The sequence below is a fragment of the Labrus bergylta genome, chromosome 6 (assembly GCF_963930695.1).
Source record: "Labrus bergylta chromosome 6, fLabBer1.1, whole genome shotgun sequence".
NCBI classification, from domain to species: Eukaryota; Metazoa; Chordata; class Actinopteri; order Labriformes; family Labridae; genus Labrus; species Labrus bergylta.
The window spans coordinates 25,642,243-25,664,846 of NC_089200.1; the positions used below are offsets into that span (position 1 = coordinate 25,642,243).

At 38.3% G+C, this 22,604-nt stretch overlaps 2 protein-coding genes across 3 annotated transcripts in view; one reads left to right on the forward strand and one right to left on the reverse strand.

The window, feature by feature from the left end:
* Window positions 1–22,604, forward strand: part of LOC109982366 (inactive N-acetylated-alpha-linked acidic dipeptidase-like protein 2) — a 504,674-nt gene that overhangs the window by 386,313 nt on the left and 95,757 nt on the right. The gene's annotated exons all lie outside the window — the stretch shown is intronic.
* LOC114920159 (trypsin-3-like) lies at window positions 7,792–10,432 on the reverse strand. Its single transcript, XM_029276774.2, has 6 exons — window positions 10,362–10,432; window positions 9,328–9,514; window positions 9,009–9,200; window positions 8,834–8,892; window positions 8,347–8,510; window positions 7,792–8,221 (listed from the first exon to the last, which is right to left on the reverse strand). Exons 1-6 carry the CDS (start codon window positions 10,399–10,401, stop codon window positions 8,036–8,038), a joined length of 828 nt encoding a protein of 275 aa, XP_029132607.2. The 5' UTR covers window positions 10,402–10,432; the 3' UTR covers window positions 7,792–8,035.

A 22,604-nucleotide genomic window follows, 5' to 3' on the forward strand; every position in this document is an offset into this window, starting at 1 on the left:
AGAATCAAGCCTGTAACGTGGTTCATTTTTTTGGAAAAGCTTTCTGCATTTAGCTCAGGTCATTAAATGGTTAAACAACAGTCTGCTCGTTTGCAAAAACTTTGCATACGTTTTTTTTCATAGTTTACAAAAAAATGTGGAAAATAGTAAAAGCTGTAGATTTAAAAAAACAACAACAACATACATGTTACTGTACATTTTCTATTTTAGGAATATTGTTCAGCCTCAGGCCAAAATCTTCTGATTCTTTATTTGAAGTCACAGGCCGCAAAAAATCCCCTCAAGGGCTGCAAATGGCCCTCGGGCCGCACTTTGGACACCCCTGGCTTAGAGGTATTATGTGTTGCATCTCCTATGTTGATGAATTACAGTATGCAGAATCGCTTTTAAATTTAAAAAAAATCAGGGATTTAGGTTTGGTATTCATATTCTTAGTTTGCTTGTCAGGGTGAAAAATCCTCTGCATAAATGTTTAGACGCTCAGCTATCCATTTCATCTAACTTTGTAACTCCCCTCTGAAATAAGCCAAATGGAAATCTTTTCACTGTTTGACAGTTTGTGTAATTGAGATGTAGAGAAAACTCTGAGATACATGAGGCCATTAAATGAAGAATTGAATTAACAGTTAAATGAATAAATGTGCATGGACACAACATTTTATTACAGGATTTTAATGATGTTTTTATATAGCTGTGGTCAGGGATATAGCTGTGGTAAGAAAGTAAACTCCATCTTGTTTAGGGTTTGCTCAAAACTGACTCATCAGTCTTCAGCCTGTTAAGTTGAATTACCTTTAAAAAAAGAAAAAAAAAACTATCTCAAATCAGAACCCCTGCAAAAAATCACAAACTGTTTGTCTCTTTTCTCTGAGAGTCAGCTCTGTAGCTGTAGCTCTATTTACCACTTGTGTTTATTTTCTAGTATTCTGTTTGAAATTATGTAACCATATTCCCATGTCAAATGTCTGTAAATGGGAGAGACGGAGGGTGTGAGGCCATTTAAAGTTCAAACTCATGACTCTGTGGCTAATTTATGACTTAGAGGCATGCTGGTAGATCTTTGTCCCTGTGCAGCCTCTCTCTCATGGGTCAGCTGGCTTTATACATCTGATGTGTGTGCATGTGTGTGTGTGTGTGTGCATGTTCATCTCCATATGTAGCCTCATGCATGTCTTGTACATATTTATGGGTCAGCTAGTGCGTTTATATAAGTGTGTCTTCTGTATTAAATGAAAGCCTGTCTTTTGCATATGTTTGCATTCTTGTTTTGCTTGTTTTTTTTTGCTTGACATTCGTGTGTGTGTGTGTGTGTGTGTGTGTGTGTGTGTGTGTGTGGGGGGTGGGTGGGGGGCGTGGTGTGTGTGTGGGTGTGTGTGTGTCTTAGTTCTCTTCAGGTACAGGGTGCAGGAACATGTTTTACTATGTGTCCTTCATCTGCTCTGTGTTCCCCTATCATAGCCGACACATGAGTTTAATAAGATCATACGGGACTGAGTGCATGCAAAATGCCCCATGTTTCACCGCTGTGTGTGTGCTGTCTCGTCATGCTGCCTCAACGTAGACTGACAGGCCAACATGCATCTAATTTGGAGCGCTGTTGGATGCTGTCAGACACATGTACTCTCACACTGCCATACATACAAATCCAGTACAGATGCAATTCTAGGAAATCAGTGAAGAAAAGAGACATGAGAAAATGTTTGCTCAACCCACAGAATCACTGTTACAGAATAAGGATTCGAGCTGAATCTCTTTAAGATGCACTTATCATACACTTTATATGTCAATGTATCTATATTAGGGATGGAACGATTCACTCAACTCATGATACATGATACTAGGTTCAGTTATACGTGATACGATTCTCTCACGATTTATTTTACAAAATGAGACTGTAGACAAAATGTGACTGAAAAAGATTCCTTTAGTGGCTGCAAACCTGCTTGTCAGTGTGGCTTGTCCTTTTTATGTTGCTTTTCTCACAGCAAGGGGAGGTGATTGGAGCTTCTCATTGTAGTTTCGATTAAATGCTGCACCATGCTGGTTGTGCTATTTGTGTAGTTCCCTGTCTTCTTGCAGTATTTGCACACAGTTTTTGTCTCGTCTGTTATCTTCTCACCTCTTTCATTTTCTGTCTCGGGGAAACCAAAATGATTCCACACCTCCGGTTTAAAAGACGGTGGTGCATCCTCAATTTCAAAATCTTGCTCTGCAGCTGCTGACGCTCACGATATTATTGTGATTCATTTTTCAGAGTATCGATGTGAATCTTGACACCTTTGAATCGATTCTATGATTAATCTAATTTACATCCCTAATCTATAGTATGTGTATTCAACATTATAATGTTTAAATACTTCAAAAAAGTCTATTGGTGTTATTAATAATGTAGGTAATGAAGTCACTATTGCGCAGAAATAGTACCTCGTCAGAGCACATAATATTTAATAGCAATCTTTATAATGACCTTGAAGCATCTATAATTAGTGCTTTTGCACACACAAAAAAATCAGCAGAACGCCAAAATGGTGGTATGTAGAATTGTAGTCAATGTTGAAATGACTGCACAGAGAAGCATCAACAACCCTATAACTTCCTATCTTGTACCTCTGTAGCAGTGTGGTGCACATAAAAAACAGCATAAATCAAGTATATCCACTGTCTCTGAGTCATGACTGACTACAGTGAGTGACAAGCCTGAGTCCCGACAGCTGTACTGTTGCTGGAACTGTGTTAACATCTTGTTTACATGGACTGGACGGCCTTCTGTGTTCATAATACTGATAACGATGATTTTAAGATGGTTTCTATACTGATTAGAGCGCTCAAGAACAACTCTTAATGGTGTGCGTTGCCTCTGTCGTTTACACTTACAGACATTGTTTCCTCTTTTCTAGATCCTTGCTTGTGTTGCATGTACTCTCTGATATACGTCAGAGAGTATTAGCATTAGTAGCATTTGGATAAAAGCGTCTGCTAAGTGAATTGTAGAATTGTAGAGTTGTAAACACGGACCTGACAACAGCGCCAGCAAGACTCGCGGTTCTCACTCATTATAGACAGTCATGACTCTGTTATATTAATGTGTAAAATGTTGCACATTCTTCCTTTAAGGACAGACACGGCCCTTGTTAAGCAAAAACAATTCTTTAATGTAATTGAATAACATGGTTTGATAAAAGTTACGTTTTGGAAGACTGTTAATAATTTCCGAGATTTTGGAAAAGAATCAAGACAGAAAGAAAAAAGAAGCCTGCGTTTAGCTATTTAACATTCTAGGATAAGACGCCTGCCCATAGATACCTTGGGAGTCCATTTTCATTGTACAACACTCAGTTTATCTTCTGTCTTGTTTTATATAATGTAGACTTTATTTGACCAGTGTCATTTTTACATACATACAGTATAATTATCGCAGTTCATAAATAAATTGATGCATCAAACAGAAAGATTTTGCAATACTAAAGGACAAAGTGACACTGAAGCAGTCCATTCTGGGTCCCTCTCATTCGAGTTCAGGGTGAGATCATCACTTGATAAAATGGCTCCATTGAATGTAGCAATCCAACAAACTTTGTAGCATGTGTACCATGTGTTAGTTGTATAATATAACTGAACCAAGAACATAATGCACAACATGTTCTTGTTATCATCTGGCTCTTTTCCATTGGCTTTAACTCCCTCCGATGGCACACCAGCATCTGAGTTTAAGGACAGTGTGATTTGGCATCATGTACCACTAATAAAACCTGTCAACACAGGTTTGGATTGGCAGTCTGCAAACACCAACATGTCCTTGCATTTGTAAGACACAAATCAACCCTTTCTATTAACAAGACATATTTACACAACACTTCACAGTTTCAGTCTTCCATGGCTTGTCAGCTCTTGATAAACTTGTGCCTGTTCCTGAATTGATGCTTATTTTAATACCTTAGTAGTGATGATGTTTTGTTGGTTTGGAATCAGCAGGCACCATTTTATGACAATCCTGATGTTCTAGCGTTCTGCAATACCTCAGCCTTTTATGAATCATCCTCTGCAATAAATTCAACATTTTCAGGCAAGCACTATATCTCCTGAAAAGTAATTGAAAGAAAGTGTTTATGGTCGGACACACTTTTTTTTTATCTGTGGCCAGCCTACATGGAATTTGTCTGAGACTTTTATTGAATTGGAAAGGCTTTTTATGAGTTTGTGTAGTCTCAAGTTTCTCAGCCAGGGACCTTTGTTGAAGTTCTGTAACCCTAAAAAGCTGCTTTCTGGTGATTGTGTATCACCAGAGAACTTTGATTTCAACTTCAAAATGATGCATTTCATAGTTTCGGACCTTAATCCCACTGGTCTGTTGATGGGCAGTTGCCTTTGCAGTGCTGTTTGGCTGAAGAGACATGCTAGTTTAAGTAACAGTGAAACAAGTCATCATTTGACACGTTGTTGATGAATTGTTGTGTCAAACGAAGAGGACAAAACTAATTTATTAAACTGACCAACTCATTAACAACACAGCACAAACTTAACCACAGCTTGATGTCTGCTTTGAATGAAATTTTCAATTTTCAAAAAAAATTTATAAGAATTGCTTCAGCAATAAAATTCGGAGTAACTGTGAATAAACACTACAATAACGCTAATTTTGTATGTATGAATTGTTACATTTTGTTAACTAAATATCAATATTGTTAATAGTTTATAAATATCTGTTTTAGGATAAATGGAAGCCATGAATCTGTACACTAGCCCTTACAACCAGCTATAAATACAGTATATATGCAACAATAATCACTGACAACTGCTCTTTAATTTATAACAGAATGTATTTAATAAAGCCACATCAACTGTGAACAATGAACTCAATCCAACAAATAACCATAGCAAGCTAATCTACCGTAAACAAAACATTTACAAAGCAAACAGGGGCACACAGGTGTGTGTGCGTGTATGTATGCATCTTCGTGAGAGAGAGGGTATTATATAATACTGGTAAGAAACTACTTCCAATATGCAGGATCATATTTTTAACAAAAACAAGGGTTGAGCATATTGACGTTCTTATGCATGCCTAGAAATGAAGATCTCGTTAAACAAATTCATTTATAACTCAAATAACACATTTCTCCCCAATATTTCATTATAGAAAATGTACATAGACAACATTTAGTAGAAGTACACAAGACTTAGTAGATAAAATTAACTCCACACATTACCTTCGCTTCACTCAAACAAAAAAATCTGACCTGACCATCTCCAAAAATGATTCAGGGATAATCGACACCAACATTTACCGGAAAGCAGAAACACACTTTTTTAGGTAGAGATAGCAGAGCAGTTTCAGAATCAGTGTACAAAGAATCTGTCATCCGAGCAGCTTAACACAGGCAGTGCACTCCGATAGAGCATGCCTCCTTGTTAAATCCAAGCGCTCTTCCAAACACACCCTGTCTCTGTTTTCCCATCGAGTTCTCCCAAATTGCAAGCAAAATATTGTAAAAAAACATTGGCACATTCTACATAGTGATCCGGCTCTTAAACAAGTATGTTCTGATCTCCCTTTAATCGCCAGAAGGGTCCGGTAACTGAAGGACAGACTTGTTTACGCCTTAGTAACCCCCCCTTCCTGGTTGCCGGCCCCACCCTCTGGGTTCTACAGGTGTGGCCTCTGCACTCACTGCTCCAACTCATCTGACACTAAACACTTCTGTCACCAACGCACTCGTAAAAAAATTAAACATAAACTGTTTCATAAACTGCAGTATCACACACGTTATTTACAGACTCAAATGCCCATGTGGGTCAGACCAAACACCCCCTCAAAACACTTAACACTGAACATAAAGCAGAAATCCGCATCCACAACATTGACTATGCAAAAGCAAGTCACTACATACAAGCAAACCTCCCAGAAAGGGGGACACATTGTTAACAAACTGCTGCTAATGGACTGAATGAAGAACTAAGCCTCTCATGTTTTGTAATGTTGTTTATGTTGTCTTAGACTTTGTCTCTATAGAGAAATAGTTTTTGTCATATAAATAGTTTATTGTAAACATAATCACATTTGGGATGGAATTTTATGAGTGGGCTACACATGAGTGCTGTCACAGCTCCAGTAAATTCCCTGCTTACCTCCCACTTTCATTAACCAATGAATGATGACTTGATGTGAGGAGGAGTCTATTTAGCTTTTTCATATATGTACTTGTACTGTTTGACTATGAAGAAGACGCAGTGCGTTGAAACGGTCATGCTTTGCACCTAAATTATTAAAGTGATTTGTGCATTCCAGTAATGTCTTTGATCCTGTCTGAGAGGAGTCCACTAAATTATTTTGAATGTTAATAATGGCTGTTTGAACCTGTCCATGGGGACATTTTATGCAGAATAATAAATGCATGTTTTAATTAGATAATATAATTTGCAGGTAACAAATGGTTTATTTGATGATTTATTTGTGATGAACAGTTACTTAACAGTCAATGTTTTATTATTTCCAATTAAAGAAAAGTTCCAATAGTTGTTTGATTTAGCTTTGCTGTCAATTATAGTTCTTAAAAGACAAAACATCTGTATCAGCAGATTAGACCAGGTAAAAATCAGAATAGACCAGAGAAATTGCAATCGCTACATCTCTAAACAGAACATATTTGTCTATAGTTAAATGTTTGTTCTTAAGACCAGAACATGGCACCTTATGAATCTCCTATATCAGCTAAGCCGTAGCCAGGCCAAGGGTTTAGCTGGGTTCAGCCATGAGTGTAGTGTGCCACAGATGACCATTCAATGTGTATCTGGTTCAGCTCATGGTTTCTACCTGTTTAAATGAACATGTTTCTTACCATTGTTCCCAAATGTTGGCATAGTGCTTGCTCATGGTGGACTCACCTCTGGTCTCTGTTAATCTAAATATATCAAGGTACAGTCTACATTTGCTTTTATGAAAAATGTTCTACAATACATTTTTTAAAGGAAAAATATGCAACTTTTTGATCCAGTAGATGTCACCCTTGAGCACCAGCATGAAACCCAAACAACTTGAGCTGCATTGATGTGTAAGCATACTAATGGTAGCCACCTTTAGTTTGCTCGTAGCTTGACACTGCATGTAAATTTACACGAAATGGCCATGATCTAAAACGCTTACCTGACATTCAAATAAGCAGTGAGTACAGTATGTTATTCTTGTTTTCTCTAGTTCCTCACTTAAACAACTTTTATACACAAGATTTCTGCTGTATTTATGTGTAAAATGTCGCACATTCAACCTTTAAGGATTCACCACTATACAAATAATAGTTGAGTGATTGATTGAAAGTATAAAGTATATAAAACAACTGGGAGAGTTACAAATTCATTCATAATGTGATGATACTGTTGCCAAACCCATGCTGCTGTAAAGTATTTACCTTGTGCAAAGTGCTTGTTCCGGCCTAGTTTCTTTATGAGTGATAACGGCGATAATGGTCACGTCTTCACTTAGCATTAACTTACCTATTTTTATTGTCACAGAGATAGGATCACTAGGCTCTTAAAAGTGATTTGTAGTTCATGAGGTGTTAGAAAATCATATCATCATTTTAACAGCATTCAAAAAAAATCTGAATGTTTTGTTCAGAGAGAACAGGGGGAAAGAAATGTGAGCTGAAAACTTGTCAGTTGCCAGAAACACAACTCAAAATGAATGAGAATACTGCTTTTATCATCTGGATGCCAATAATAAAAAATAAAAATAGCTATTTTTTATATTGCTTCCGAAGTCTTCAAAAGTAAAAATACAATAACGGCTTGATTGCGAGTCACTCATTTTATTTAAAAATGCACACATGTTATTATTTCTTCTGACAACACGACAACATGACTATACCTCAAGATCTCTGAAGTAATGCTTTAGTATTATTATTGTTTTCAAATGGGCTTTACATGGATAAAATCAGGATCAATAATAAATAAATCAGTAGTACATTTATCTTTTTAACATTTTAAGTGACTCACTGCTTTATTTAAATGATTGTCAGTGTCTCTTAAATAAAAGGACATTTCAATTAAAACAGGAAAAAAAATTTCTGAGTTTGTTCAAAGCACCAATACCCGCCTTCCGTTTGATCCATGACTTGTATTTACAGACGTCCATGAATGCAGCTGGTTCAGCACAGGCAAGATCAACACCGTTAGAAATGACCCCGTAAATCCTGCAATTGTTCACGACTCCTCCACCAGAGTCACCCTGTGAGACAGATATGAATAGTTACAGAATTTAACATCTTATATTGAAAAACTTCAACTGTATTAAATGGTAAATCATGTTTTGACTGTAGGAAATGTGTAAGATAAGAAGCCCTTCAGACTCACTGGAGCAATATCCACAGTTTTAGATTGTCCACAGAAGACGTGAGCATAGGTCAAGGACTGGATGTATGGGTCAATGCTATTCAGCACATCAGAACAGCTTGCAAAGTTCGGACACTTGACGACGCTCATGTCACCACAGTGGAGTTCTGTTGGTCTATCATTTCCTATATGAGGATGGGAAGAAAGCATTTACTACGGAGACTAAAACATATTTGATTGTTTAAATTGTTGAGAAAATTGTTGAGTCATCACACAAACAAACAAAGCTTTCTTTTAACTTGAGTTTTTTTCTTCTTTACCAAAAATGATCTCCGACTAACCTGAGCATGAATTAGCTGGGTTTACAAAGAGTGGTAAAATTCAGTTTCACATATTGATGTAATCATTTTCATGTTAAAATAAAATATTTAGACGTCTTTAAACTAAATTGTGCAGTCATTTATGAATACATAATTGATCATAAGATTTAAATAAGATTTATTTTAACCTATTGTCCCATTGGGAAACACAGTTGTGGCTCCATAACCGGCAACCCAAACAGTTTGTCTGAAATATAATGTAAAGAAAACATAAAGAAATTGTTTATTTTACATTGTTTTGGTTTGTTATTATTGCTTCATGTTTCTCCAGATTTAAACTGAAGAGAAAAGATCACAACTCACACATTATGAATATTCCTACATTCCTGGTCGCTAGGAAGTGCTATATATGGAATATTAGTGGGTGTTGGTAACTTCAGCAGCATGATGTCATGGTCTCCATGTCTGTCATTGTAGATATGGTGTTCTGTGATTCTCACTCCTCGTGGTGGATTTTGTTGAACTGGATGCACTCCTAAATATGCAGTCATCTCCCTAAAAAAGAAAAAAGGTCAACATTGACTATTACTGTAGATATATTGTATTAACAGAAGTTTTTCATCTCAATTTCTTTTTGTGACAAATGTAATGTAACTTTAAAATCAAACCATCAGTTTCTTACCACCTATCCTTCCAGCAGTGAGCTGCAGTCAGAATATAGCTCTCACTGATCAGAGAGCCACCACATAAGTACCCAGCTGTCCCATTAGATGCTATTAACTTGACATGGTACCCGCGCTCTGTATTTCCACATGGATGACCACGAACAACTCTCTTCTGCAGATCCACATCTGAGCTCACGGTGACACCTGAAAGAGAAAGTCCTCCACCAGGTGACTGGGAGTTGGAACAACAGTTGTTGGACAGAAAACATTTTTCACTCTAGAAAATTGTTCATTGACTTTGTGTTGTGACGTATTCCTTTGGATCACCCCAGAATGACAGCTTATTTTGTTTCATTTTTTATTATTTTCATTGAACACTTTTCATTAGTACATAACTAAAGAGCTACAGATGTTGAACTACAACAGTGCTAATCATCTCTTTGTCCTTCATTTGGCCACAAGTTCTCAACATCACGTCTTACTTTATGACCTGCATTGCATCTGGAAATAAATGTTCAACATATTAAAATCTCCTGCTGATATTACCCAACTTCAAGCGTTAACAGGTCAAAGCTGATGGATGTGTCAATGCTCTGTTAGGTATTATTTCTGCTATATGGCCATTCTAGTTTAACAGATAATTCACAGCAATATCTGAAACTGTCTCTGAATCTTTTCTTTAACCTGTTGAACCTCTTCTCTCTCTCTCACTCAGTTACCCAGCAGCCATCTCTGCCCATCTAGTTCCCCTGGTCTACAAAACATTCAGATTAGTAGCCTCTGGTCTGGGGTTACTTTGATGGATATTAATGGTTGATAATAGAGCTGTAAAATTATTAATATATATGTTTTATTATTATGACTATTTATTTTGTTATTTTTCATACAAAAACAGTTTTAGTTAGGCTTTCATTTTGAATAATTGTACGTCTTAAGTGAGGGGTGCTGATCTGCATCCCTTGGGTTTCTGTAGGATTCAGTTAATTCTACCTCAAAGGATGAAACTTCAAAAGTAAGCAGCAGACATGTAAAGATAAAATTGGCTACTCACCTGCACACAGCAAAAGGAGGAGACACTTCATATCACCCATCTCTGCGTGACTGTTCTCCTGGTGTAACAGTGATGCATTTTAAATGTTTTCACGCTGTGCTGTTGGACATCCATCCACCAATCAACACCACAATGGTTTATCAGTACAACCCCATTGGCTAGAAGCTCTGCACCTGTGCAAATCCTCAAGCCTTCCTCCCCTTATTCCGCCACTAACCATTCTGATAAACAGAAACATGAACATGTACTGTGTGTAGGGCTCTGTCACCACATCCTTAATACTTAAAGTCAAAATAACTACTTTTAATACCTGAACAACATCCTCCGTATCACAATGTAGCCTTTAATGAATAAATAAATATTCTTGATCCACTGCAAACTAATAAGCTTCAAGTTTACTAATCCAAATCTTTGTACTAATCTCCCCAAAGTCTCATGAAGAAAAGGAAGCCCATTATAGAGGCATTGTGGTTGCAAAAGACTTGGTGGTTGAAACTTTTTTTTCAGTTCTTAAGATGAAGGCGCCTCAAGTAGAGCAAAAACGTGCATTGGGGACCTTCATGAATCTGCCTCACAAAGTTTGCTAAGCCTTATATTAGGGGTGAGAATCAGAGGCCCCACAATACATTATTATCATGATACTTGAGTCAACATATTATTTTGATTTTAAATGTTTTGCGATTTGCTGAAAATTGCGATATAATCTATTATGATATATAATTCCATTTAACTTTTTAAACTTCACATTATGTCCACAAACTCAAACTGAATCAAGAACTGTTTTGTCAAATAAGAAAAATGCCTCAACCCTTTTCATCGGACTTCAGTCTTTTTTGCCAGTCTTTGCCGGTTTACAACAGATATGTGTTTGGTGCTCTCTTGTTTTGGTTTCATGCTGGTGCTCAAGGGCGACATCTGCTGGATCAAAAAATCGCACGTAAAGCCTTTAACGTCATGCTATCATTGACGTCAGCATTTCATATTATGTGCTGTTTTTGGGTGTAAGTGAAATGTCTCTGTTTTTACTGACTGCCATCTCTTTTCTTTCTTTTCTTAATCGTTAGAGAGTTTTTACTGAGTACGTTTACATGGACTTGAGTATTTAGGTTGTTTTAAGTACCCGGTTTTTGTGTTGCGCATGTAAACATCATATTTCATGAACTGGGATGAGCCCTTATCACAATTCTGATAAACACAGTTTTGCTACTAGGAGGACTCAGAAGGAAAACAGCTTAACCCCGGTTTCTGACAACTGAGAATTGTCTGTCGGTAATATATATATATATATATATATATATACAATTGGAAGTTTAGATGGAGAAAGCATCTATATGTTGACCTTTTTAAGTCTGTGGTGAACTGGCTACATGACCAGCTTCCCAACGCGTAATGTGGAGCAAGTCTGGTCAGGTTGGACAGTAGGCGACTTTAGAAATATTACTACCACACTGTCCCACCAGTCACTACTGCAGATCAACCCCTATTGCTCCCTTCTCCTCTGCAGTGGCAGTGACAGGCTGTCAGCAGTCAGAGGTGAGGACATGTTTAATATTTACTGTCACTCTCTTCTCCCATTGCTGTAGATGAGGTGGAGCTCAGAATGAGTCACAGTGTTCTCATTTTTCTCAAATTACAAAATTGAAGAGGAGTTGTAAAAATTAAACATTACAGGCATCTGTGTGAATAAGATGCAGTAATCAGGAACTGGAATACGAGTATTGATCATGTATACAGGGATATGAATAACCAGGTTTCTCTGTGTGCATGTAAATGCCATATCCTGAATATGACCAAAACCGTGATAAGGCTTAAACCAGGATACTTAAGCCCATGTAAATGCACTCAATGACAACTTTCCACTGAAGATGAAACAAAAGAGTTTGAGTTCATGTTGTTGACTTAGTAAAACATGCCCTCTAACAGTTGGACTTACAGTTGTCTGGTCAAGACAGATAAGCTCAGGTGATGCAATAAAAGTCTGTAAATTCACACAGCCAGAGTGTTTATCAGTTGCTTGGTGTTATAGTACATCACATTTTAATACATATAACTGAAGCAGTCTACAGCTGGCCTTGTCTGAGCATTCAGTGTATCCAAATGAGTCTTTGAATTCTCACTCTGTCAGTGTGATTATACACAGGGATCTCTTTGTTCACAGACTTTATTATCAGTGAGTCAAAGAAACGGTGTATAGCCTCTCTTTGTATCTGTAGAATATTCTACTCCCTAATATAACCACATATCATGTGTAAAAGTTTTGCATAAGTTAAAGTTTATTCAAATGCAACGCTTGAGTACACGTTGGATTTCCTATTTGATGTTACTTTAAAAGCCGACTTCGCTGCACTTTAAAGGCACATTTTCTGGTTTTCTGGTTTTAGCATCCATACACGGAGCGTGACCTAACCACTAGGCCATCTGCACACCGGCTTTTAACCCTTTGTAAAGGTCAGTCTGCAAATAAGTAGACTCACTGAACAAGTGTAAGGCTTTTCATTGTTTGTCATGAGAGACACCATGTTCAGGAGAGTTCTGTTTTCACCCCCTCAAGCTTAAAAATTTGAGTATCATACCAGTATTTACACATGTTCATTTGACAGTGACGGTTTGCATTTTTACAGGGACTTACAAAGCCCGACTATTTCATAAACATCAGATCAAAAACAATAAGAAGTTTGTAAAAATGTTGGACATTTTTCTCATGTTGTGGAAGGATTTTATTCAGTCTGCCTAATGAGTGACATTTAAACATGGTTACTTTCAGTTTTTGCTTCTATGACAAAGCTTGCTACTGTATTTATAACCTCCACCTTGAGAAAGGGGAGGTGTTTTTTTAATCAGCTGAATACTCGACTATGTGCTGGAATGTGAGTGTGGAGGAAACCCGTTCTATACGGTGGTCCTAAAGTGCAAAACACAGCAACAAATCAAAAAACACAAAAACAAATCAAAAAACACAACGACCTTAACTTTAACGGAAAAGGTAGGTACCTGCAGTCGACAAGGATCGTCGCTGATTGGACGAACGCAATTTCCATATTTTTAACCGGAAGTAAATGCTCTGATTTGTTGTTGTGTTTTGTGATTTGTTGTTGTGTTTTATGATTTGTCGTTGTGTTTTGTGATTTGTCGTTGTGTTTTGTGATTTGTTGTCGTGTTTTCTTATTTGTTGTTGTTTTTGCAAAAATCAAGCTAATAACAAATATGAAAATAATTGTGAATTAGAAAAAAATAATAAATAAAAATAACTGAATTAGAGCTGAATAGAGCCTTTCTCTCTCTCTCTCTCTCTCTCTCTCTCTCTCTCTCTCTTTCTCTCTCTCCCCCTTTCTCTTTCTCTTTATCTCTCTCTCTCTCTCTCTCTCTCTCTCTCTCTTTCTCTCTCTCCCTCTGTGTGTACTTGTGTCTGTCTGTGTGTGATAGAAATCCAAGGTCTTTTTTCTCAAGATTTATTTTTGGGCTTTTTGTGCCTTTAATGTAGAGATAGGACAGTGGGCCGCCCGTTTGTTGGACACATGGGGCGCACGTACCATCACGCTACCGGCGCCCCATCCAAGGTCATTTTGTCCCCTTTTCTACAGTCTACACATTTTCACTATGAACTATCACTATCACAATGTACTGTCAGGTACAATCAGTTCACTTGCCCGCTTCCATCGCTGCAACACCTGTTGGTTTGCAGAGTATCTGGCAAACAGAGGGGGCTTCAAAAACGGCAGCGTTGGGGTTACTTAAAACCGCCTACCATCTCTGGTCTAAACAAATCCAGACCATTCAGGACCAGAATCTAAAGTTAGAAGGAGGACATACTGGTTATTTGTTTGTGTGATGACTCTTTTTCTCTATTTGAGAATGGCTATAGCTTGCCTGTGCTACTAGTTGGGCAATCTTGATAACAGAATGAGGTTGTTGTGGCCTTCTTTGAAGTCTCAGTGACACCTAGTGGTGAACTATCAAGACAGACGGGAGACATCAAGGGAGAGTATAACAAGTGGAGATATAAAGAGAAAGATAGAGAGACAGGAGACAACCAGACAGTATGTGGTTACTTTAGGAACCCCAGCAGAGTCCAAATGAATATCTCAACACTCTATTGATCCACACTCTGCCTTTCACCGGCAGCTCCCAGTCTCTCCATCTTTTGCTATCTTGCTGTCAAAGTCAAATTCGTCAGGTGTTTTTCTCTGCTATTCCCTACCCCCTCTCTCTCTCTCTCTCTCTCTCTCTCTCTCTCTCTCTCTCTCTCTCTCTTTTTCACATAATCTTTCTCACTACTATGGTGCCCCTGGGTATAATCAAATAAATGACACAGAGATGGAGTGTATCAGGAACTGGCATTTAGTTCAGTGCATGCGTGCGTGTGGGCATGCTCTTTTAAATAATGTCCTCACAAAATAGAAAGACCCTCGAGGTTACAGGCATGGTTTCAGTGTTTAAGAATACAGTGTGGGGCTTTTGTCATCAGGTTTAAAACATACTTTTCTCTTATCTTTTATAACTACACTGCCATAAAAAGCCAGATTATTTTAAACTATCGCCAACAAGTAACCCTTTTTTTGGACATTACTCTCAACCCTATTCATGACCTGTTGATGATTTTGAATCTCAACTGAAAGCTAGCTTCAGCCTCACAGCAGTGCCCAATATCACCTATGATGAGTAGACTGTGTGATATAAAGAGATAGTTTTGACAGTTAACCTAGCAATTTCTACAGTGTGAAAAAAAACCCAGTTGTAACAGGGGATTGTTAAAACTTCACTAAGATTAGGTGAGATTGTCGAAATGGAAAACAAAATATATGGTAAAGGTTAGGTGACCTAGTGTGATTTGGCCTTCTCAACGTTGGTCTTGAAGTGTCTTAAATATCAAGGACAGAGATATTATACTGCACACATCTGGAAAGAATTTGTATCTGATAGAGGAGTCACCTTCAATTGAATGTTTGCTCAGAGGTGTTGTTGGCAGGATAAGGGATGAGTTGCCAGGAAATGCCTAAATCTAAGACAGGATCCCCCACAGTGGAAGGTAAACAAGTGGACCTCTGTGTCCAGAGAGATACCCAAGAACAGGAAACAGATGTCTTCATGTGTCCTGTGACATTATGTATAAAGAGCACTCTCAGTGTATGTTCGAGAGAGATCATTATTGGCTTCTTGACTCTCCTGGGCAGACGTGTTCAGTGATTCTGCAACTTGTTAATAAATAATTCTGTTTCAAAGCAAGTCAGTCTCAACGGCGAATTTCTTCATCATCAAACATATCATCAACAACGGAAATCCACATCAGTCTCTTTAACAAAGCTTAGACAAGCTAACAAACCCAACCCTAAACTCCATACCATTTATTTTTCTAATTACTGTATGTGTTAGAGCAGGGGTTCCCAAACTTTTCAGGTCCTGACCCTATAAATAAGGGTGACAGAAACTGGGGACCCCCCACTGGTCTTTAAGGTGGTAAGTTAGGTATATAATGTAGCAACAGCCACGCACACACTAATAAACCTATCCTAAAACTAGTAACACAAAATAACACAACAGCCTAAAAGAATTAAAAATTTCATTTCACTTAATGATACTGTCTTATATGATATTGGACTACTTTTTGTATATTTACAAAAATGGTAAAAAGATATACTTATGCACTTTTAATTTTTTAATGGAAGGCATCTCGCGACCCTGCTCTTGGTGGCTGGCGACCCACCTTGGGGTCCCGACCCCCACTTTGGGAACCACTGTGTTAGAGGACATTCTTTATTTCTTTGGCAATGAATATTGACATGGGATGAAAATCTATGTCCACTATAGAAACTCCAACTGTAATGTTTCATGCACTCAATACCCCTACCCTAAACCTAAGGTCAGAACACACTGTACGATTCTATACATGTTGTGGTGAAATGTCCTCTCTCACTGTACGAGTTCATCTTTTAAGACACACAACCAAAGCTCACAAATGATGTGCTCACACTGCGGTCTGATTGTCAAGCACAACCTGAGTGCTAACACTGTACGAGTTAAATCAGGACAAAATATTACATGGTAGATGGTACACCGCTTTTACACGGCAGGTCACACCTACACATTCACACTCTGGTGATAGAGGCTGCTGTGTAAAGTGACCATCAGAAGTAACTAATCCCATTCATACGAATTCAAACGGCGGAAGCAACATGGGGTTAAGTGCCTTGCCCAAGGACACATGGCTGAAGGAGCTGGGGATCAAACCCTGACCTTCTGGTTGAGAGACAAAAGACTACCACTGAGCCACAGCCTCCCAAATTAACTAAAACTCCTATAGACAGAAGCTGAAGTCAGGGCTGTGTGTAGTTGTCTCATATTCACTACTCAAATACAAACATCATTAGAAACTCTTTCTCTCTCTCTCTCTCTCTCTCTCTCTCTCTCTCTCTCTCTCTCACACACACACACACACACACACACACACTCTCTCACTCAACATCCCCAACAAACACAAGCTGAATAGCTAGCTAAATCATCACAAACAGCTGGAGGTCCACAGCATTTCTCTTGTTCATATATCTCTTGGGATAGGAGGGGGAAAACACATTCAACAGACATGCCTGCTGTTGCCATGGAGCTTTCAGACGCAGTGTGGCAGTTTGTGCAGCTGCAATCGTGAAAATTGAGACCTGAAGTTGGGAAATCAGCCTCTTGGCTCTGCTTTCACCTTGTGAGAGTATGCAGTCGACTGACCTTAATGTAAAACACTCTAGAAATACACCGGACAGTTCGGAAGCAGCTGATCGGGCTGTGATCGCCCCTCGTGCCCCCCTGTCTACTGCACAGCAAACTACGGAGATTGAGCTGAAATTTGGCTTCAAAATAGCAAAGGGACTCAAAAAAATCAGGTCAGAAACGACCTGAGTTCTCAGAGTCTATGTCTGGACCTAAGTCATTGAATGTAGCACAGTTGCAAAGGTATTATACATCACATACACTGGCCACAGAATCGTCAGGTGTCCAACATCTACATAATTCTGAGGATATCATGCTATTAAAACTAAAGAAGAGTTTAAACGCCTTCAGAAAATGTAGGGATTTGTTGTATTGTATTTCATGGTTTTACCTGCTGCAATACGCCTCCACTGATGCAGTCCTATGATGTTCTTTAAAGCAGAGTTGCTCTTTCAAACTGTCTGAAAAAGACCCTTCTAGGACAATTGCTGAAAATCTCTGCAGCCCAAAACCGTATGGACAGTTCTCCCTCAAGAGTTGTGAGTGTAATAGTTAGAAGTCCACAAAGTGTTTTAGTTATGTAGTGTAAACGGTGATTGTGTGTGTTTGTGTGAGTGTGAATGCTTCAGCCCTCCAGAAGAAGTTTGTACTGAGAGAAAAAGAGACCATTAACCAGGCTTTACTTGCCTCTGCTGCCTAATCAGCCACTAACTCCCCTAGATCCTGCTGCAGTATCACCAGCGCCACAGCAGAGGAGACTGAGGGAGGGGAGACATTTAAGAGACAATGAGGGATAAGTGAAGAAATTGTGGTGGAATTAGAGATGAAGAGGAATGGGATGATGAGAAAATGCTGCCAAGTTGAAGAGAGGGAACGGAGGAGAGTACCTCTAGGTCATAGAGAAACACCATAAATGGAAAGTGCAAAGTGTCTTGATTCAAATTCAAAAAGTAGTCGAAGCTCTCATTTGTCTTGGTCTGAACTTTAGACTTTGGTGCTTTGATGGTTCAACTTCCCAAACAGCCAAGAAGTGATTTCAATCCAAATAAATCCACCCCACAGACTAAATGCGTACAATGTAGCGTGGTTGACAAAATTTGTAGGTTGGAACACAAGAATTATAGTCAAGTTCAACACAATAGATTGGGCAGAATGTCTACATTTAATGACGCCATTTCATGACGCCTCTTACATCGTGTCCTAACAGCACACGAGCGTTATATGTCGCGTCGCATCTCACATGATCGGATGCTGGCTGTCCACACTGCATCCGTTAAATCATTCTTTCTTTGCGCTGTGAGTTTCAGTTTCCCCTTGCAAACAGTATGACATCTAGTGCCTGTGTATTGAAGGTGGACACACGGATGATGCTCAGTAATTAGGAGCAACACAACACTCCGAGGATCGTCAAAAAAACAGCTCAGTGAGCCAAAAAAAAGTTTTTCTTCTGTGTTGTTGACACCAAGCTTGTAGAGCCTTGTCGAGCCCCCTCCTTCCTTGTTCCTCGTCCGTCGACGCGAGCGACAGAGAGGATGATAGAAACGGGGGTCAGGGTCAAATTGGCGCCCTGCGTCTGCATCTTAGGACACTCCAATAGATAACAATAAAATCAGGCTGATTTTGACGCTGATACTTGCTTGTGTCGCATGTTGATAGAACAGGCTGCTGTCATAGTTATAAATATATAAGTTCTCCTAAGATCACTGATTAAAGAAAATAACATTATGTGGGATGGATTTTGAGCTGTGATGCAGTCTGAAGTTTCCACCTACCCACTTCATCGCATGATTAAAACATTTCCAACTCTCCACTTTTGCTGTGTTATTGCTTGACCCCCACTGCAGTCGCCTACTCTTTCTATACACTCATCCATAAATCTTCAGCTAGTGTTTGGCAATCTTTCCCGGGCAATCTGCCCTTCTCTTTTGTCTGTCACTTTGAGCAGGAGTCCTTGAATACTGATGATAGAATATGATGAAATCTACCAGTTGTTTTTGTTGTACTCTGCCTAAGGGCACATGTCTAATTAATCACTACCACCCAGGGTTACTCTGCTGAATATGAAGTCTTTCTTTGGCTATGCACGCTGGTGGAAAGTATTCTGTTAGAGGGTACCTTTACATTTTGAATGTCAAGCCTGTCTCTTTGCCAAGGGATGTTTCATGGAGGTTTTGTTTTCCATCCAATTCCATCTTCTTATTTAGATACCATGATTTAACAACACATGAAGGGGTCTATTGATCTGCATTAGAATTATCACCAATCTTATTTGGTCGACCCCGTTGCTAGGTATGACACATTTTTCAGAAGCTGTGATTGGTTGATCCCAAAAAAATGGAGAATAAATTTTAAATTTTAGATCTTAAAATAAAGAATTGCTACAAATATTATTATGTTTATAATAAGCAATGTCTGTGATTGTAATCCAAATCCAGATGAACAAAAAAAGAAACCCAACTCCTGTGGACTGAAGTTTATCTGTACAGCCTTAATGTAACTCACAAATATTTAATCCTAATCTTGTATATCTCGTCTACCATCGAGACAAAGTTAGTGATAGCCGTTTGAAAAAGTCTTCACTGACAGGTTAAGTGGACTTTTCAACTGTGTTTCTCATCTTATTTTACAAGCATGACTGGCTGTCGACCCTCCTCTCCCTTCTTAACTCAAGTTTTACAGCGAGGGAATCCAATTACATCGAGCACCTGGAAAGACAGGGAGGAAGAGAAAAAGATAGGCGGAGGGAAGGAAAAAAATCAATGACAATCCAACTGAGGTGGAACTAAGCTTGACAGTGCAGCTCCTTTCTCTGCTTCGCACTCGTTTTGTTCTTTCCTCCAGCGATAAAAGTGTTTGACTGTCTGGGTGTTTATTTCTCATGAAGTCACGACATTAACCACAAACACCGTCAAGGATTTTAAGTTTCCTAATTCATTCTTTTTGTTTTATTCGTTGTCTTCCCCGGTCCTCTGTTCTCTGCGCTGTCTCTTTTTTTTCATCTCTCTCATGTGTTTGAGTTGGGGGCTGGTCTCCCCTAACAGCACGTGTCCGTGATATCTAACACTAATACAACAAATGTGATTTACATTTGGGCATCGTATCCATACAGTATGTTTTGTTATTATTACTGCCCTGCTAAGAAGGAGACGTGTAGTTTCTCATACTTGTCTTCAATAGATTTTTGGTGCTATATGTTTTGGATACGTTTGAGTATGTTTCAATGCTTTTTCTTTTCTCATCTGTCTGTAGTAACAAGTAGAGGCCGACCGATATGAGATTTTGGGGCCGATATGATACAGATTTTAGGGAGAGAAACATTTCAGTTGTCGAAGCTGATATCTTTATTCGATATATCTTTAATCTTTATGGATGGATGGATGGATATCCAAATAAATAATAAACTTAAATTGAATAAACCTAGTTATATTGACATTGAGATAAATTTAGCCGATACAGATAGACCGATAGTATCGGCTGGCCAATTAGTCGGTCGGGCTCTAGTAATAAGAAAATATGGGGCTTAGGTTTAACTTCTCTTACAGCAGGCCAAATCAAGACATAGTATGTAATCCTTCACTCTCTCTCAACTCTGACCATCTTTACTGACAAAACAGGATGATAACAATACTTTAGTCAGGTTAAGTTCTTAAAGATGTTTCTCCTAAACCTGCCTCTGTGGGTCAGCAGTACTCAAATGAATTTTGTTATCACACTGGCCATAGATGTAGTTTTCTCAGGGAGTCGTAAACACCGCAACATTTGTGGATGGTTGGTCACAATACAATATTATTTAAGACATTGGGCAATAAGCTCAAAAATAAAGAAATGGTTCGGTTATTTAACTTTTTTAAACACTAAGTTGTGTACCAGAAAGCAAATACTTTTTCAACATCAGGTTTACAGTTTTAGCCAAAGTAACATTAAGACTCACTGAACTTTGATACAATCTATAATTGGGCTGGATATTTCCCACAACCTCACGATACAATACACCAATGTTTCCTGTTTCTCTTCATCTGTAATGAGCATTAAAGTAAAAATGTTTCAATAAAGAAGCAGTGAAAATACACATTCAACACTATGAAGTGTATTCTTTGTTGCATAAGTCATTGTTCTAATTGTTACTGTCTGTACTGTGAACAGTGGAGCTGTGGATGTGTTTCACGCTGATTTGGCTCTGTCTTCACCTCCCTGTTCTCTAAGCTTTACCTTCATGTGTTGTCACGAGGGCTCTCTGGAGGTTCTGTCGAGCCTATGAACTATTCATTAATGATTTCAGACACTGCTGGCGACACTTTGTCAAAACAATTCCTCAAAACTCCCTTTCCAGCCTTTTAGGTCATATTTAATGATGTAAGTTAAACACGCCTTTGAAGGTGCACTCGCTGCACTTTAAGAATAAGGATAACTTCTGGGTAATAGATCATTTAATGAAAAACAAGATTTGGATTCTGTGTAAATCAACATCAGTATAGAAAACTGATGTTCTTTCTTTGACCTCTTCCATCTCTGTGTTGTGAAGCAAACAGTCACAGTATTATAACCAGCACTCATAGTAAACAAACTATCGAGTTATTCGTCTTTTCCTAAGTTTTAAGAATAATAGTTCAGAATTTCGGGTATGAAATTTAATAGTTTACACATTTGTGAATGCAGATTGAAATGCATGTCCTAGTCTCTGCATTAACAAGATTTTTTTGTTTCTTAATCTTCTCTAATGTAAAACCCTTAGAGGCAAAAATCACTAAACATCCTGAGATTAAACGTTGCTGCTGGAGCGCTGATAGCCTAGCGGTTAAATCGCACGCTCTATGTACAGAGGCCATGGTCCTTGTCGCAGCAGCTGTGGGTTTGAATCCTTTCTCTGTCCTTTGCTGCATGTCATACCTGACTCTCTCCTCCCAACATTTCCTGTCCAATAAAGGCAAAAAAATAAAAAATGCTGTATTTCCTGTACATAAGGCTTAAATATGAGTTGTATGTAACTATAACACAAAGGAGAGTACGTTCTTACTCAAGTTATGATGCATTGTCAGATGAAGCTTACAGTACTGTGTTAAATAAAGAATCACTACAGCTGAATGGTTAGTTTAACCAAAGTTTTCCTGGTCAGAGGGGAATACTGTAATGTTGCAGGATTAGAATCCAAACATGGTAAGGGCATTTATTGGAATTTCTTTATGCTCATTGTCCTCCAGGTTTACTACTCAGGAAGCAAAGGGCTCAATGTGGAAGAAAATATTTCTTAACAGATAGCTCGAGAACTTTTTTTTGTGCCAGTTTTTGTTACAGTTGAATAGTTGTTGACGATTTTTAACCTCGAACTGGAACATGCATCAGCATGTTAAAACATTTGCACTAAAAATGATATGTTACAAGATATCATTACATTGTGACGTTTCTTTAAAGCTAATTACGAAGAGCAGCATATTTGCAATCATGTTAACTTACAAATGACATTAAATTTCAAAAATACAGTTTCATCTGAAGAATAGGCGCATGTTTGGTTTCATGGTCGCATATTATGCTAAATGAACATTAGCTTGT

Coding starts and splice junctions, on each gene's coding strand:
- LOC114920159 (XM_029276774.2), bottom strand. CDS start 10,401: ATGGGTGATATGAAGTGTCTCCTCCTTTTGCTGTGTGCAG. Junction 9,515..10,361: donor CCTCCTTTTGCTGTGTGCAG/GTGAGTAGCCAA, acceptor TTTCTCTTTCAG/GTGTCACCGTGAGCTCAGAT. Junction 8,222..8,346: donor AAACTGTGGATATTGCTCCA/GTGAGTCTGAAG, acceptor TCTGTCTCACAG/GGTGACTCTGGTGGAGGAGT.